The sequence below is a fragment of the Patagioenas fasciata genome, chromosome Z (genome assembly GCF_037038585.1).
Source record: "Patagioenas fasciata isolate bPatFas1 chromosome Z, bPatFas1.hap1, whole genome shotgun sequence".
Classification (NCBI taxonomy): Eukaryota; Metazoa; Chordata; class Aves; order Columbiformes; family Columbidae; genus Patagioenas; species Patagioenas fasciata.
This window is the reverse complement of record NC_092560.1, coordinates 60,113,936-60,131,841: the sequence shown is the minus strand read 5'-3', so window position 1 is coordinate 60,131,841 and position 17,906 is coordinate 60,113,936. Positions and strand designations below refer to the sequence as shown.

At 45.0% G+C, this 17,906-nt stretch overlaps 1 protein-coding gene across 4 annotated transcripts; it reads left to right on the top strand.

Moving 5' to 3' along the window:
- Nucleotides 1–328: 328 nt before the first annotated feature.
- On the top strand, nucleotides 329–14,191 carry ISL1 (ISL LIM homeobox 1). Of its 4 annotated transcripts, XR_011736482.1 has the most exons (8): nucleotides 329–603; nucleotides 705–812; nucleotides 1,640–1,829; nucleotides 5,073–5,332; nucleotides 7,282–7,568; nucleotides 9,138–9,305; nucleotides 10,039–10,160; nucleotides 11,574–11,661. XR_011736482.1 is itself a non-coding variant. In XM_071802199.1 (7 exons), exons 2-7 carry the CDS (start codon nucleotides 785–787, stop codon nucleotides 11,688–11,690), a joined length of 1,050 nt encoding a protein of 349 aa, XP_071658300.1. In that variant the 5' UTR covers nucleotides 329–603; nucleotides 711–784; the 3' UTR covers nucleotides 11,691–14,191. The 4 variants fall into 4 exon arrangements, 3 of the variants coding, with proteins under 3 accessions (XP_071658300.1, XP_071658301.1, XP_065717195.1); XM_071802199.1 differs by lacking the exon at nucleotides 10,039–10,160 and having other exon boundaries at nucleotides 711–812; nucleotides 11,574–14,191; XM_071802200.1 differs by lacking the exon at nucleotides 10,039–10,160 and having other exon boundaries at nucleotides 7,285–7,568; nucleotides 11,574–14,191.
- Nucleotides 14,192–17,906: the final 3,715 nt, after the last annotated feature.

Sequence of the window (17,906 nt, the reverse complement as noted above, 5' to 3'; positions counted from 1 at the left end):
AAATATACCCCGGCAAAACCGAGAGGGGGAAAGGGTGGAGGAGCCCGAGCGGGCCCGGGAAGGAAAATGAAAGGTGTGACGGGAGATAAGCGGCGGGGATGGAGAAGAGCGACAAGAAGAAAGTATAAAGGGAAATACAAATGAGGAGCGAGGAAAAGTTGCCTCCGAGAGCCCGAGTCGGGGCCGCCGCGCCGCCAGACGCTGAAATATGATAATCAGAACAGCTGCACCCGCCGTCCTCAGCCAATGGGCGCCGCGCAGGCGTGACGTTCCCGCTCATGACGTCAGGCCAATGGCGAGCGGGCTGAGTTGGAGCAGAGAAGTTTGAGTAAGAGATAAGGGCGAGGCGAGTGCCCGAGCCGCCAGCGCTCAGTCCGGCACCGCCACTCCGCCGCACCGCTCCGGCATCGCGTCGCATCGCGTCGCATCGCATCGCACTGCACTGCACTGCACTGCACCGCATCGCTCCCGCTCCGCTTCTGCACCGCTCCCGCATCGCTCCGCGCGACCAGACTCCGTCGCGCCCCCGGCGCAGCGCCCCGCACCGCGCCTCGCCGTGCGCCCCCTTCTCTCTCCGCAGCCCTGACAGTGTCTCCCACGCCGGTGGTGTTTTATTTTGCCTTTTTTTCCCCCAAGTTTTTTTTTTTTCTTTGTTATTACTACTTCTACTGTTTTATTATTTTTTAATTTATTTTTATTTTTAGCGACAGCTCTCAAACCTACTTGGTGTCTTAAAACGAGACCGTACACCATTTCACTGTGGACATTACACCCTCTTACAGATATGGGAGACATGGGAGACCCACCAAAAAGTAAGGCGGAATTTTTACCGTTGTTGGAATAAATGTTCTGTCTATTGTAATCGCCTCAGGCAGGCGAACTGCCAAAGAGCTGAACTTCATTTGAATGATAGAGAAGGTGCCTTTGTTGCCATGCCTGCATGCTTGATGTGTTTTAACCTCGTAGCCTTGTATGTTAGTAGACTAGGGTCCTGCTCTTTTTTAAAGTTTGGGGAGCAGGAAGGATTTTAATGGCATCTCCAGACACGGAGGCTTAAATTTTCTTCGTGCTAGACTACGGTGAGGTTGTTTGGCTATATAGCACCTAGTCCGATCTAGGGGAATTAACATTAGACTTTGCAAAAGAGAGCAAGTGACAACCGTTCTGCTGCTTGGTCTTTCTAACAGCCCTGGGCCCCCTCTCCTATGGCAAAGGGCTGGATGGGGAGCGCACTCAGCCGCGCGTTCATCGTTTCCAGTCAGAGCCTCTTAAAAAATAAAATCAAACATATAGGTGCTCTCCCCGTGAAGAAAGGAATCCAAATAAGCAATCAATAAAATACAAATAAAACAAGAGAATTCGGAGTTTTGATTCTGTGTAAGGCTTGAGAAATGAGGATCTTCATCCCGAAGACTGTTCACATCTGCCTTTTAGCATATGTTCAGCCTACTTTCTAAACGAGGCAAGGTTTGGATGGCACACTTCAATTACCATACAGAAGTGCAATACTCCTAAAAACAAAACAAAACAAAAAACACACACTCTCAGAGTACACCCTATAAGGGAGCGACACTAACAATGTGTTTATCTCTGTAGGAGAGTAAACGGTTAGTCAATCATGTATTTATTTTCATTTCAGAAAAACGCCTGATTTCCCTATGTGTTGGTTGCGGCAATCAAATTCACGATCAGTATATTCTGAGGGTTTCTCCGGATTTGGAATGGCATGCGGCGTGTTTGAAGTGTGCAGAGTGTAATCAATATTTGGACGAGACCTGTACGTGCTTTGTTAGGGATGGCAAAACCTACTGTAAAAGAGATTATATCAGGTACGCCATTTACATTGTTTAATTATTTGGTGTGATATTTTTTTCTTTTAACTTGCTAAGTCTGAAAGAGGCAGTAAGATGAAAAAAATGTGAAAAAGAGAGTGAAAATACAATTGTTATGTTTTAAAGTGACTTCCACATAGATAGGCGAGGGAAAATTTAGAGTCAAGTTTTTTATTCCACAGATTAAAATGCAAATCTCTGTATAAACAAAACTCCATTCGGGAACAGCTAGTGAATGCGTGGGACCCTCCTGAGGACTTTGCAATGCATCCTTGTGATTCTAACAAACTGTGAAAACGTAGGTAATGGAGAATATTTTCAATAATGTGGATGCTGTGAGCAACACGGATCTAATCGCTTTTAACACAACCAGACAAAAGCAACTCTCTTGTTTTTGCAAAGGCACAATGGTATTAATAAGAAAGGAACGTCAAGTATATATGGCATAAAAATACATCGGGGCGCAAGGGCGGGGAGGGGGGAGGGGGACCGAAGCAGAAACAGAACAACTAACAAAAAAAAAACCAAAACCAAAACAAACAAAAAAAACCAAACAAAACCGAAAAAACAAAACAGTTTAAAGCCTATCGGGGGGGTGGGGAGTAAAAATAAAAAAGGCAAAAGAAAAACTAAACCAAAAGGCAAGTTTCCTTCTGAATAAAGGATCCTTTTATGGGTAGGTTAAAACCTAGACCGAAATGTTTCTCAAAATGTTTCTTCACTAAAATAACAGACATTTAATCTTTTTAAATATTAACCCCTTTGGTGATATCTGACTGCCTTTTCTCTCTTATCTTATCTATACTGATGAATTAGACAGAGCAGATCAAATTGCCCATCATCTGTTCGCGAACAATTGGGTATATTTAGATAATGGAACCGCTTCCTTCCTCACATTAAAATCTGGTAACTGATAAAATGTGAGACTTGCCAATCCTGACACTATAGAGAAACCGAAGGAGGAATTTCAAGTGTGTTTATTATTTGTGCTCCTGGGTCATAATGATCCGTTCCAGTGTTGTCTACTGGGTTTGTCAAACCAGAATTTGGTATGACACTGAAGTATGGACAGTAATATTTTTACTGAAAGTTTTGGCAGCAAGTGCCTAAGACATCTTTTCTAGTTTCTTTGTAACGCTCAATTGCGATAAAGCACTTGAGTCTTTCCTTCTCCAGTGCACAATTCATAAGCAGATCATTCCTTCAAGCCATGTTGTGAGATTGCTCTCGAAGTTTTACCATGGTGAAAAACACTCCGCCTTTTTTTATTTTAATCTTTCTTTTCCTTTCTCTTTCTTTATTTTCCTTTCTCTCTTTCTTTCTTTCTCTCTTTATTTCTCTCTTCCTCTCTCTCTTTCTCTCTTTCTCTCTTTCTCTCTTTCTCTCTTTCTCTCTTTCTCTCTTTCTCTCTTTCTCTCTTTCTCTCTTTCTCTCTTTCTCTCTTTCTTTTCCTCTTTCTCTCTTTCTTTCTCTCTTCCTCTCTCTCTTTCTCTCTCTCTCTTTCTTTTCCTTTCTTTCTCTCTTTCCTTTGGGTCCTTGCACTTAAATGTTGTTCTTTCATAATTTCAAGTGAAAGGAAGGTGTTTGGACTGAGATGTGCTCATTTGCTCCCTGTAAGAACTCAGCGGGAGAAATTTAAACAACAAAAATCAGCTCTTTTAATTAATTAATACGGACTACATTCAATTTGCTAAAATTTTAAAAGTAAGCTGTACGTTATGTGCCAGACGACTTTGAATTAGATCATGAGCCAATCTATAATTGTCAGACATGTGGGCAACCCCCGCAATTTTTGTACTTATTTTTGCCATAGTTTTGTTGTTTAGCTGTTTAGCTGGTTGTTTGGTTATTTGGGTTTTTGTTTCGCTTTGTGTTTTTTTCTTCTCGGTAATATGTAGCTTATAATATAGGATGAGTATACCTCTATAGCCATAGCAACAAAAGATGTGTGTAAATAAACATCTGTACCGACAAACATACATCACAGTCTGTATCTCTAAGGAAGCATACTGATGAGGAAATGCGTGGGGATTAAAATTAACTCAGTTTTAATAACAGTTTTGCAGTTCTGTGGACCTTGTGCATCCATATGTGCATATATCCATACATTTGCGGAAACGCTAATTTTACTTAATATCAGGGGAATGGCTAAGGAGCACCCGGCGGGAGCCCAGAGACTGTGTAGTTCTAGCTAGACACCCGAGTTTGAGCATTTTCTCCTGTTCATTTGCTGATGGATGAACTGTCCCGCTCTCCTCCACGGGAGACGAGGAACTCGCCACCCACTCCTGCTTGTAACCCCAGAAACCCCTAATTTGCCCTGTACAGATGTCAGTGAGAAGTTGCTCCTTCGCTACTGTCGGAGGGCTTGAGTCCCGACTCAAGGTGGGAGCGTCAGCAGGGGCGGGAGACGGGGCAGTGAGGCTCAGGTAGCGGGGGGTGCTGCAGAGCCAGAGCACCCAAAATGTCTTTTAGTAGAGGGCGTCAGGGGAAGAGCTACACTACTGTGTGAGCATGTCTGTATAGAAAGTAGGGTGCGTGAAATTTGGTATGAAATGAACCGCGTTGGGAGAGCACGCGGGGAAGAGTCCCGGTCGCTGGCAGAGCCGGCCCCGCCGCGTCCTAGAGACTAAGCTGCCGGCAGTCCGCACATGCATTAAGTAGCAAAAGTCCTGAACGGATTCTTCGAAAAAATAACACGATTTGGTGAGGCTAGCGCTTTTGTGCGTGGGGACTGCATGGCAGCTTCGCTAGCCTCACGTTTGCCCGGTGTACCCGAGCGATCTCGTTCAGCTCGCCTGGTGCAGACTGGGCTTTGGGGCAGAAGGGAGAGTTCGGCATCTCCTCGGGAAGGAAGGGGGTCGCTTTTTTTGTTTCTCCCTCCGTTTTGTCCCCCACCTCCGCCAGCCCATCCCTCTCCCTTTTCCTTGTTCACCGATGTGTCCGGGTCCCCAGTGCCTTTTACGGTCTGAGGATCAGTACGCTGGCAGCAAATGAACCTGTGTTATTACTTTCTTCTTCTGGCCTCTGTATTTTCAAGGGTTGTTTAACTAGTGAAATTCGTGTGGCGCGTCTACACGGGGCCACGGGGCTGCCCACGAGCGGGAGTGAAAACCTCTCTCTTTCTTTTCCCCTTTCCTTTCTCCTCTCTGCCACCCCCCTCTTCCCTTCCCTCCCCTTCCCCCTCCCGTTCTCTCCCTCCTTCCCTCCCTTCTTCTTTCTGGGCTGAGCCCTGCTCAGGTTATACGGCATCAAGTGCGCCAAGTGCAGCATCGGTTTCAGCAAGAATGACTTCGTGATGCGCGCCCGCACCAAGGTGTACCACATCGAGTGTTTCCGCTGCGTGGCCTGCAGCCGTCAGCTCATCCCCGGCGATGAATTCGCGCTGCGGGAGGACGGTCTCTTCTGCCGGGCGGACCACGACGTGGTGGAGCGGGCCAGCCTGGGCACCGGGGACCCCCTCAGCCCCCTGCATCCCGCCCGGCCGCTGCAGATGGCAGGTACCGCCCACACCCGGCGCCGTGGAAGCCTGCGGGGTTCGGCGTCGCCCGATCCGGCGCCTGGCGGAGGAACGTCCGCCGCTTGCAGTGGGTCCAGTGCCCCCGCAGAAAGGCGGCCCCAAGCGTGCACACCCGCGGAGAGATGGTGTGGCGGCGTCCCCCGCGCCCGGGGCTGCCGCGAATCTGGCTGCGGTGGGAAACGTCCGCGTATGCGGTACGCGTGAGGCGGAGACACCCGCGCAGGGGGCCGCACCCCCATAGCCTGCACCCCTCCTGCTCCGACAGCTCACTGGGTGCGGGAGTTGCCCCGCCGCGAGCCCGGAACAGCCAGGAGCCTAAGTCGGAGAGGGGATGAACCGCTGCAGGAAGCAGGTCTGCGGCAAGACACAGACCCCTCTGCCTCCTGAGTGTGTGGAAAAGCTGGTCTAAGCACTGGTCGAAGCGGGAACAGAAAAGAGATAGACTTAATAACTACAGGCGAGCACTTAGGCTGTAATTTAAAACTGTCAACAAGCTAATCTTCGGTAATTGCCTTTTAAAGTGACTGTGCCTTCTTGAAACGTTTTATGTGATTTGATGAGAATTTCATCTTAACTCTCAGCATTGTAACTTCAGAATCGCCCCACCTTACAACTTTGCTTGCAGTTTTAGTTCTCGACGGCTACATCCGATATTCAGAGACGTTTAGCTTTAGGAAGGGACACATCCCTGAGGTAAACTCGGCTGGACAATTCAAGGTTGGCCGGCACTATTTCTGTGCAAGTAACTGTAACTAGAAAGGTTATTTACAAGCGTTTGAAAGGCCCATTTTCTCGCTTCTGAGCTGCTTTCAAGTTACATAGCTGTATATAGGGAGAAATAATCCCGTAGCTGATCACCGCAGAATTTTTGAGAGACTGTGCTTGCTCCCTGTAGTGTGTTTGTGCACGTCTCCGAAGGGCACATTGAGCTGGCAAGTACAATTCTGCTAATATTTGAAGAGTTCGTATTGTTTTCATCGCATTTACTGATTTATTGTATTAATCAGAAAAGTCGAAAGCCGACTGTACAAAAGTAGGCAATTCTGAATATTACCGAACCAGAATTTTAGAGGGGAGGGAAGTAAAAAGGTAGTCAAATTACATCTAGATAGCTAGAGCTACACAATACATTGAACAGCAGAATCACGCGAACACTTTAAGCTCTTGATGTGATGCTCCGCGTAGGTTTGTATTTCATGGAGGTTTCCACGAGTTGCTGCACTTGTTCCCCTTTCAAAGAACTGTCAAAACATTAATATTTTTTAGTATTCATCGGAAGTTGATATAAACATACTTAGGACCTCCACTTTCTAAGACGGTCTCCCGTCTTCCAAGCTCTAGGATACGGGACTCTCGCAGGGTTTTCCTCCACAGTCACGGTGCAGCATATTTGGCTTACGTTGCTGTGATTTGGAAGCATCAAACTGCCGGGAATTGTATGTTATCGCGGCCTCTGGATAAACTGAGCTAGATCCAGTATACAAGAAGCAGGGCCGATTAATGATTAATTTAAGAACTACTCCTTTATTAATTTTCGGGTCAGAAATCCGGTTTGTCGATTTCTAAGAAATAAATACATAAACCCCTCCCTTTCCTGGCACATGCACACCTTAGGGAACTCGCCGTGCACTGTCAAGTCTCATGCAGGTTCAAGCTTCTGTCGTTAACTGTTTTAGGGGGGTGGTTTGTTTTTGCAAATTAATTATCTGTGAAGTCAGAAATGTCAGTCCTGTCACTCCACCAGCGCATAAAGCAGAGGAGGCTGCAGGAACTACGATAGATCTGACTGCTTGAATGGCCTTTGAAAGAGAGTTCATCACCTCTCTCTCTCCACCTCCCTCTGTCCCACCAGTTTAGATTCATAGCCTCTGCTGAGTCCCTTCTTCCTACTCATGGGGATCCTGTTCCTACTTTCCCCTTCCCTTACAGCAGAACCTATCTCTGCCAGACAGCCAGCTCTGCGACCCCACGTCCACAAGCAGCCCGAGAAGACAACCCGAGTCAGGACTGTCCTTAATGAAAAACAGCTTCACACCTTGAGGACCTGCTATGCTGCCAACCCCAGACCTGACGCCCTCATGAAAGAGCAACTGGTAGAAATGACTGGCCTCAGCCCAAGGGTCATTAGGGTTTGGTTTCAAAACAAGCGGTGCAAGGACAAAAAAAGGAGCATTATGATGAAGCAACTTCAGCAGCAGCAACCCAATGACAAAACTGTAAGTGGCTTCATCCTCTGACAGGGCACAGCCTTTCTTTCCGAGGAGAAACGCCTGGGCTACATCCAGCCCGGCCAGCCTCCGGGGTCGGTTTGACGCTCTTGATTTTGTGGGAGCTCCCTTATAACAAAGAAAATGATACTGCTTAACTATTATCAGCTTGTTTCTACTGTCAATGCAATTAAAACATACCACGGTGAGAAGCCGATATAGGCTCCTCAAGTGAACACGTCTTTTTCTAGGGCTAAGGATATGTAGTGGATTAGACTAACTTCTCTGCGACCTGCAGAGCTTATGGGATGTAATAACCCTAGCCTTGTGTAATATTTATAATGCAAATGCAAAAGACTTCTTGAGGGGAAGATGACGCTTTGGCCCTCTTCAGTGGTTTGCACAGGAGTAAATCCATGAGTAAAACCCATGAGTAAGAGGGAAATTCCATGTGTTTTCTTAGCACTTTCTATAATACAATGTGCATGTGTGTGTTTGTCAGTGCACTTACTGTAGAAAAATATAAATACGATGCAAACCTTTTGAATTACCATCGTGTTTACAGGTTACTTAGAATAGATATAGTTCTTACACAGAGATACATAGAGATTTTGTCTGGGGGCATATGCACATGTGATGCAAACAAGCGGAAAGCGCCGGGTTCGGCAGAGCAAACTGGCTGTCTCAATTTTAAGCCAACCTTTTTTCTTTTTTTCTTTCTTTTTCTTTTTTTTTTTTTTCCCTCCAAATTTTATTTATTTCATATTTTTTTTCCACGTTGTTGTTAGTCCACTTGCAGAAGAGTCTGTTATTCTGCCTGTGTATATTGACTGACCTGAGAATGAGTATTAATTCATAAGGCTGCCTAGTTAAGTGGAATTTAAGGAGTTTCATTTTACCCTGTTGGAATGCAATAAAACACGATGCTATTAACTCTCCTGAACAATCTGTTCGTCGGAGCCTGAAGTTATTTTATACACAGTGCCTGTACCACAGGGCATACAGCAAGAGCTGGTGGTTGTTTTTTTGTTCTGTGTGGGGTTTTTTTGTTTGTTTTGGTTTGGTTTTGTGTTTTCTTTCTTTTTTTTTTTTTTTTTAATTGCTGTTGTGGGTTGTTCTGTTTTGTTTTTAATTTTCTTTATTTTGTTTCGTTAAGGGTGCGGTACTGACGTAACCCGGTTTTGCCGTGCAATGGATATGCGATCCAGTTAAGGTCACGCAGAACAAAACCAGTCTGGATGCGGCATAGAAAGGCAACATGATTAACTTTCTTGTGCCTAGCTGTGCATCTGAAGCCACGATACAGAGTGCTCGTGTTTAAGAAAGGTTGGGGCGCAGCGGGTGTGCCTTGGGAGAAATAGGAGGATTAAAGGGAAAGAAAGTAAACTTCCACCGTGATTAATGCAGTGGGTAGAAGCAAGTTGACCTAGAGCAGAATAGAGTAAGACATTCACAGCAGATTAAGAAAGCAAATACAAACGACTGTATAGATAAGATAGAAAGCAGTTTATTGACTCAGCGCTTATATACAATAAAGTTAACCAAGCTCATTAACATCTTTTTCTGGGCTGTTTACAGAATATCCAGGGGATGACAGGAACTCCGATGGTGGCTGCTAGTCCGGAGAGACATGACGGTGGTTTACAGGCGAACCCGGTGGAGGTGCAGAGTTACCAGCCGCCCTGGAAAGTACTGAGTGACTTCGCATTGCAGAGTGACATAGACCAACCTGCTTTTCAGCAACTAGTAAGTGTCGATTCCCAGCAGGAGCAGGTCAGCTTGTACCCGGGGCAGAGCAATGGGGGTTTCTCTAAAGGTATCGAATGCCCTCAGAAAGATGAGCAATCTAGTCTAGTTGTCTTTTCCTGCAATTGTAAGGTGGGCATGATGGCATTCTGTAAACGCGGTGAACTCAATTGATTTAATAGGGTTTGCTGCAAAATCTGCCTTAGTGCCCAGGAGAGCTCTTGCTGATTTGCGTGGGAGCTGGATAAAGCCTGAGCCTGGTCTGAGGTTAACTCAGTTTGTACACTCCTGAAAACATCTCTATCATAGATCTAATACATTATTCACATACCATTTAGTTGTATGTATATTTGTGAAAGCAGTTTCTAAAATTCTCCTCTCCTTGCTTCGGGACAATTTTGCCTTTATGCGATAGGGTGGATTTAAAACATATGATTGTGATGTCAGGCTGTGCCCTTGTTTTGTCACACAGACATTGGTAACTTAATTAAGTTTTTGAAGTCCTTGTTTTAAATAAGGATATCTAGATATAGCTTTATACATATATATGTGCATATATATATGCATATATGGGACTTAGACCAACTGTTTTACTTTGAAAATTGAATTGTTAGTACATATTCAGGTGAAAAATGCAAATGATATAATAAACTGCCTTAAGCCAAAAGAAAACAGACCTTCTAGAATAAATTCTGTTCTTAACTCACTTCCTTATGCCTACGTCATTTGGCAGCTCAAATGGGACCATATCATCTGCAATACTTAGGCCCAACAAGGTGAATTAAGGACAGAAGTTCAGCCTTAACTCAATTTCCTGGCCTAAGTGTGTTAAAACCAGATCTTTAAAATAATAAGGTATGTTACGTATGGTTCTTCAGTGATTCAAAATAGTACTTAATGGTGAAAAAAAAAAAAGATATAGAAAGACATAGACCTTTTTTTTTTTTGATCTGTTGGGCATTTTGTCAACATGAAGCAATGGAAGACAAAGGTTTATAGCCCTGTTTAGAACTGTTTTCACACCTTTTCAGTTTACTATGACACTCTCTTGCAGGATCGTTTTTCTTTTGCTCAGTGGCAGGCTGCAGCATGCTTCTCCTCTCCTCTGGCATACTGCACTCACTCGCTCACTCGGGAAGCTGCAGCACAGCAGCAGGGCTGTTTGCATCATCTTACCTCTAGAGCAACGACTGGTTTTCCTGCATGAATCGAGGTGTCAAGCAGACACAAGAAACATTCATCTCCTTTGGCTGCCTTATTTGTTGTGCCTTAACAGAACAGGAGACATTTAAAACCTTTGATGCAGTGAGATTTTGCTATAGAGTAGTTTTTTTGGTTGGTTGGTTGGTTGTTTTTTGTGTGGTTTTTTTTTTTTTTTTTTTTTTATCTTTTAAAGGCAGGATGGAAGATGGATAGCCCAAATACTCACACACATACAGGTAGAGAGATCATTAGATAGATGAGTATTGATACATATTGGACATAATGTGCGATACTGAAGAGTTAAAATAAAGAATAGTGTATGGAACAGATGGTTCATCGACCGTTCAAGGCACGTCTCGAATCTGGAAAGGGCCTTAGTCACAAGATCGGCCACCTAAATATATGCCAAATAAATGCTTTTGAATTAGCAAAACTTCACCCTTCAAATCATGTCTTTTCCCAACGCTGCTCCTAAACTAACAGGAGCCGCGGGGCACATTAAGAGCGAGAAGTGTGACCCTTTTTATCAAACTAACTCTCGTTAAAAAGAGATAGCACCCTCTTCAAATCAGAAATGAAAGAGGATGGCTTGTTTCAAATGCCTTGTGCCTCTGGGTGCTCCTTCCAGGTTTATTTTAGTATGTGCACAAAAGGGAAAAAAGTGACCTTGCAGTTTTGTGTAAAAAAAAAACATATGCACTCTTAAATATTTGACTAGAACATCCTGTTGGGATTGCCAGTCTTGCAAGACACGGAAGAAGGCCTCATTACTGTCTGTTTATTTGCTTGATTTTTCAGTCTTCCTTTTAAAATTTTTTTTAACCTGCTGCTTTTTTTTTTTTTTTTTTTTTCCCTCGGTGATTTAACTTGAAGGATATTCCTCTGAAGTCAATGGGGAAACAAGACAAATCAACAGTGACACAGTATGCTGTGGAAATGTATCAGGCCGTTCGGCTGTATTCATTTTTACGTTCTTTTTTGCCTTTGCCTGCTACTTTTCTTCGATTGTTACAGTTGTAACAACAGTTTGTTTTTTTGGTGGTGTTTTTTTTTTTTTTTTTTTAGGTTAATTTTTCAGAAGGAGGACCCGGTTCCAATTCTACTGGAAGTGAAGTAGCATCAATGTCCTCTCAACTGCCGGATACGCCCAACAGCATGGTAGCCAGTCCTATTGAAGCATGAAGAACATTCTTTCAGATTTCTGTTGTTGTTGTTTCTGCCCTCACCCTCACCCCTGCTGGAGAGAGTGGAAAAGTGATCGCGCTGGGACTCCGAAATTTAGAGGGGAAAAGTATTTAACAACCCTGTAACGAACCTAGCAAGGAGCTGCTCCATGAAACGAACGGAGTCATGTTTGAAAACACAAGGTAATATGGTAGCAACACTGTGAAGACAATCATGGGATCTTACTAGAATAAATACTAAATGCAAAAACAAACCCCGTGCTATTCAATGGTCAGAGGAGGATTGAAAAGACGTTTTCAAACCGTAAAGGATTTGTACTCGTGGATCTCAAAAAAAAAAAAAAAAAGTGAAAATAAATCTTTTTCATTTGACTGCACGTCTTAGGGAGAAACCAAGGTAGAGGGACTTTCTATCCAGTCCCTCCCAATCCGCATGGTGCTGTTTCTATATCGGTGATTGCCTTGCCAAAAAGTGCTCCAGTAGGTTTCCATCATCAGGAAAGAAACGATTTAGCCTTGCATTGTTGAAAGATTCATTGCAGGAAGGTGGAGCTACGTTGGTTTGCAATGTTGTTTTTAGTTGACTCTTAACAAGGTGTTGCTTCCTGGGTCTCTTCTAGCATGTACTGTAGCGGGGTTTTGGTTTTGTTTGGTTGAGATCCACTCTCTATCAAGTCTGAAACGATTAAAAGTAGGTTTTTAAATTCCTCTTTAAAAACCAATTTATAAAAGCATTGCAACAAGGTATACCTCTATTTTGCCACAAAGCGTCTGGGGATCGTATTTGAAATGTGTCCGTCCAAGAACCTTCCCCTCCCCCAAAGATGTGTATCGTCTTTGGTTAAAACGTCTGTTTTTCTCTCTTTCTCTTTCCCTTTCTCTTTCTCTATCCCTTTCTCTCTCTCTCTTTCTCTTTCTCTGTCTCTAAAGAGAAAAAAAAAAAAAAAAAAGGAAAAGGAAAAATAAAAAAAAAAAACCTTTTTTTGTTTGCTCTTGCATTGCAAACTTATAAAGTAATTTATTATTTATTATCGGAAGACTTGCCACTTTTCATGTCATTTGACAATTTTTTTGTTTGCTGAAGTAAAAAAAAAGAAAAAAAAGGAAAAAAAAAAAGGTTGTACCGTGGTCTTTGAATTATATGTCTAATTCTATGTGGTTTTGTCTTTTTTTTTTTTTTTCTTAAATATTATGTGAAATAAAGCGCCATATGTAGAATTATTATATCTTCAGGACTATTTGACTAAATAAGCATTTGGAATAGAGAAAGTGATAATAATATTAATATTAAATAATGAACAAATTTCCCTCTTTTAAATATTTACAAGTTAGCAGCAAAAATACCTGAAATAAAATATTGCATGCAAAGCAGGTCGTTAGTGAATAAAAGGAGTGTGATATTTTATTGCAAGTATTAACGATCAGCTTGTAAATTTCCGTTTCAACAACTATATCAGGGCTAGTTGGATGCCTTAGCTTTCAATCGATAACGTTAGAAACTCTATTGTTCCACCCCCATCCCTTGCCCTTAAAAGTGATATTACTCTAGGCATGATCTGACATAACGTTAAGACACCTAAAGAACTGGGAGCTCAGGCTTTTTGCTGAGTTCTATTATTTTTAAAAAATAATAAAAAGAAAGTGCTGTATACCAAAGCCTCGTTGTTGAGATTGTTGAAGTGACCTGTACTTTAAGTGTAAGCTCCTGATAAAAGGGATGCTTTTTTTGCTTAACAAGTCAAGTATGACCATTATTTATCAGTGTCTGCTGTCAAAACTATTGAAAAATGCTGCAGGAGGCATACATTTTGGGGATATTGCTGTGAAATTGCACGAATCGTGTTCCTTATTTTCTGTCGACTTCCCTCTCTTCACTCCCTCTTTTCTTCCTTTTTTTTTTTTTCCCTTTTTAACAGTGGGAGAGAGGGTGATGAAAGCTAGAAACGTGGGGATTTCTTGGGGAAAAGTAGAAAAAAGAAGAAGAAGGAAAGAAAAAAAAACCCAACAGTCAGGGAATCCAATGTTTGTGGGGGACTACGGGGCGTCCGTGGATTCCCTGACGCCCAGCACACTCACACACGAACATAGAAAACGGTTGATTTTGCCCCACTGTAAATGCTCTCTACTACTCACGGCCAGCACAAAGACGAAGGCTCGCTTTAAAAAATCCTTAACAACTGGAATATACAGAAAGTTTTAGTCTGACAAAGACAAGTTGGCTTGCATGACAGTTACTTCAAACTCCAATGTTTTCTTAACATAACCTTCTTTTTCTTCCCTCCTCACCATCTCAGCCCACCCTGAGCAAGCTCAGCTATACAGACAAACCATTTCGACAGAAAAAAAAAACCAACAAAACAAAAACAATAAAAAGGTTAAAAGTCTAATACAAGGATTTCAATCATCCTGATTAGAAACTGGATTCATTTTGTATGCTCAAGTGTAATACATTTTTGAGTACTTGATAAATATTTAAATAAATATGAAATCTACCTTAAACTGTGTGATCAGTAACCCTTGTGTTTTCACGCAGGATCAGAGGCTTGGTACGGCGCTTCGGGGGGCGGGAGGGAGAAAGGGTGCCATTTCTGGCCGGTGGTCTGACGTGTAAGTTGTTCTAATCGATCTTACTGACCAAGATGGGGGGAAACTGGGAGTATGGACACCCTGTCTTCGACTCGGGGGGCTAGGGGGTGTTCTTTAATTGGACTTGAAAATAGATCAGGGCAACACGGGGGCCTTTGTGTTGACCTTTTACCACCTGGCTGATAATGAGTACGTGGGAAATGCGGTCGCTTCTCGGAGAGATGCGCAAGGTTACGTCGGAGCAGGGGTGTTCCCGCGGTGCACACCAGGGAGTTGCTGACACGACCCCTCCATCCCGGGCAGGCCCTTCGGGCTCCTGAGTATCTCTCGTTTCCGAGGGCCACGCAGGAAGGAAAGGTGAATTTTGGCTGTCATTTCTTGCGAGGGGCAAGGCCACCGAGCCCTGTGCGGGACCGGGGCGCGCTGCGTGGCACCCCGCGGTCCCGGCGCGCCCGCCCGGCGTCTGGAGCTGCCGTCGAGATAAGCGGACCTCCGGTAGGCAGGGGTTTGGCCTTTGGGCTGCCAATGGAGCGTTTTACTCCTCTAAACACACAGGGCAGCGTGTCTTCGGAGGGCTGCAGCCGCCCTCCGACTACTCGATTCTGCGGGGAGCTGCGGGCAGGAGACCCACTCGGGATGTGTCTGCACCCCTACGGAAGGTCCGCACTCCCCGAACCTTACGAATGGCCTGTAGTAACTTCTTCAGCGGCCAGCCGGGTGTCTCCGCGTCCCCCCAGCTTCTGTGTCCCCGCACAAGCACGTCCCTCTGCTTAAACCCGCATCCTCGGGATCACACCGAAACCTCCGCCCGCCAAATTTCAGTTAAACAAATGTCGTCTTATTTTAAGATTTTTTTTTTTTTTTCGGAATGGGATGGGGTTTTTTATTGACTTTGGTTGCCTTTTCCATTTAACATATTTGTGACATATTTCTTCCTTCCCCCAAAACTTTCAGTATTATCTGCTGTGGAGCAAAGAGGGACAAACTTTCGAGTGGTCCATCCTGGTGCATTCAGGAGAACACCCTTCCTGAGCTAGGGCAGGAGGATTTGTGCAAGCCATAGAAAACATCCTCTTCATGAAATGCATGTCCTTATGGTGTTCTATGCAGGTTCCTGCTCTGGTTCCTCTTTCTGATCCGGGCAAGAACGTTAACTAGAAGCACCCGGTCCACCGATGTTCTTCTTGCGGCAACCTCTCTTAATAATGTCCGATAAGGTCTGTTGAAGCCTGCTGTGATTTGTCTGAGAATTTTGTTTGCACACATAGAGGCCAATATTCAAACTCTTCTCATTTCAATATTTATACCAGGTTAATTAGCTCTCAGCATCTCCAGCCAACGTAGCAGTGAGACGCTGAAGCTGGGGACGTGAATTCCAGCGTTGACATCAGTCGAACATCTCGACAGTAAGTGCTTGCCTTTATATACATTTATATACAGGTGTATCTTAACAAATTCACGTTGAGTCACCCAAATATGGCCATCGGGGAATCAATGAAGTTCAACCTGGGGGTACCGACCCTCAGGCGGTCGCAGCCCGGGCTGTTTCAGGGTCCGCGGTGTTGGGCGGGTTTCACGGGCACCGAGCCACCCGAGACCCCTCTGCACGCCTGAAACGCCGGCAGCATTTTACGGTGTGAGGTACAGCTGCTGGACGCTTCGCGTGCTTCAGAGGAGCTGTAAGTAGTTAATAAAGGGGCTGAAAAGAGATCCTGTTTACTGATTGTTCCTGATTGTTGTTTTCTTGATAACAGAGCAAGCCACTGAATGACTGTTTGAGCTCAGGCGCCACAAACATAAACTTAACAGCTCCCAGTGTGCCGTCTCTGCTGGAGGATCACTCCTCACCTCCCGGGACTTGTGAAGTGCAGGCGGAGAAGGGAGCTCCCAAAGAAGCAGGCACCAGGGGGGCGGGGGAGGCTCGCCTGTGTGACCGAGCTTTCCATATTGCACGATATCCGCCATCATTAGCAAGGAAAAAGGGATGTAAAATTAACTGGTTGTCTTTTCCCGAGCCTCCTGCCCGCACCGGAGGTCGGAGCAGGCTCTGTGCGCTGCTCTTCGCAGCGTCTCAGACGAAAGATGCGGCTTTTACATCAGGCAGCTGTTTGTTTTGAATTTCGTTGAATTTTCTTGCCGCAGCTAAGTGCCATCAAACAAGTGCTCCGGGCTCGTTCGGAGCTGGGGAGAGAGAGCGACTGAGGCAGGGAGGGTGCGCAGCAGTGTCGCGGCCCGCCGGCGCTCTCTGCCGGGACGGGTCTCCCGGGACCGACAGCAGCGGTCAGCAACCCGGCCGGGTGTTGGGCCACTTTCCGCCGCGGTTGCAGCTCCAGCTTTCTCCGGGGGTGTGGCGGTGGGAGAGAAGGAAGGAGGAAGGTTGTAAAACAGGATTTTTGCTGGAATGTGGTTTTGTTTTGGTTTTGGTTTTGTTTTCCCTCTCTCCCGGTAGACAAAACGGGACAAGGTGTGTTTGTGGGAGATAGACAGGGCAGAGAACTTTTCCAGAAATAAATGACACGGGCCGAAGCAGAGCTCAGCTCCTATCTGGGCGGACCTCGGGCGGCAATGGGAAAACAGGGTGTTCCTGTGGCTTTTCTTTAGGAGGACTGTTCAGGTCGGTAGATCTTCAAGGCTAATCCAAACAACCCGTTTGACTTGTGAGGTCCGGAGTCTAGACAGAGCTGGTGGCTCGGCGGCTTCTTATCTGGTTTTGGAATCAGCCATAAGAGACTTTTCTTAATGTCCACAGCAGCACTGGGATCTGCCGAGGCCAGGGAGCCACCGCATCTCGCAGACAGGACAACAAATATACCCACCACCTGGAGGCTTTACAGCCTGCTTTGTTGTTCCCGGGCCGGCGGGTCCGCGGCCCTGCCCCCCTTCGCCCCCGGCCGCAGGGCAGGGGTGACCACCGGGCTGCTCAGCAGAACGTACAGCCTGCCGCATGCCACCGCAGCTGCCCGTGTCGCCCACCGGGATCGAAGGGCTACCTCCACGGGAGGATGTGGTCGCAGGCACTCGAGCCCCACTGGGGTCAGGAGTGGTATTTTTTTCTTCCCTCCCCCGCCTCCCTCGTGTGTGTCGCTACTGGTGTATATGTATATATATGTTGTTGTTGGTTTTTTGTTGTTGTTGGTTCTTTGTTTTTTGTTTTGTTTTGTGTTTTTTTTTTTTTTCCCTGTTTTCCCACTTGAAGTTTTGCAGAGAATGGGAAAAAAAATGCAAATTCACTGTTGTTCACCAGCAAAGTAAATAAATTGAGAGGAGATCAGTTTAGATGTAGGATCTTCTTTAGGAGTAAAAAAATCACCTTCTATATTAGTCCCTTTATGCTGGGTTTGTGGATATTGCAAGCTGCAAAGCTTGTTCGAGGCTGTTGGAAACAATAAAAGCATTTAACTCAATAACAAACAACATTTTGGAAAGTAGGGAGAAAGAGGCATATTTTAGTTGAATGTCTCTCTATTTATTTTTTCATTTGTTTTCTTGAGTTTTCAAATCTCCTGGCACATTGGGCGGCTGGATGGTGGGTTTCCAGGTTTCTGAACAGTGCAAAAGCCCATTCACCGTCTCTTCTGTTTCTCTGTTGTAGCACAAAATGCTTTACTTCGAATCTGTGCGATTCCTT

Coding starts and splice junctions, on each gene's coding strand:
- ISL1 (XM_071802199.1), top strand. CDS start 785: ATGGGAGACATGGGAGACCCACCAAAAA. Junction 813..1,639: donor CATGGGAGACCCACCAAAAA/GTAAGGCGGAAT, acceptor TTTTCATTTCAG/AAAAACGCCTGATTTCCCTA. Junction 1,830..5,072: donor TGTAAAAGAGATTATATCAG/GTACGCCATTTA, acceptor AGCCCTGCTCAG/GTTATACGGCATCAAGTGCG.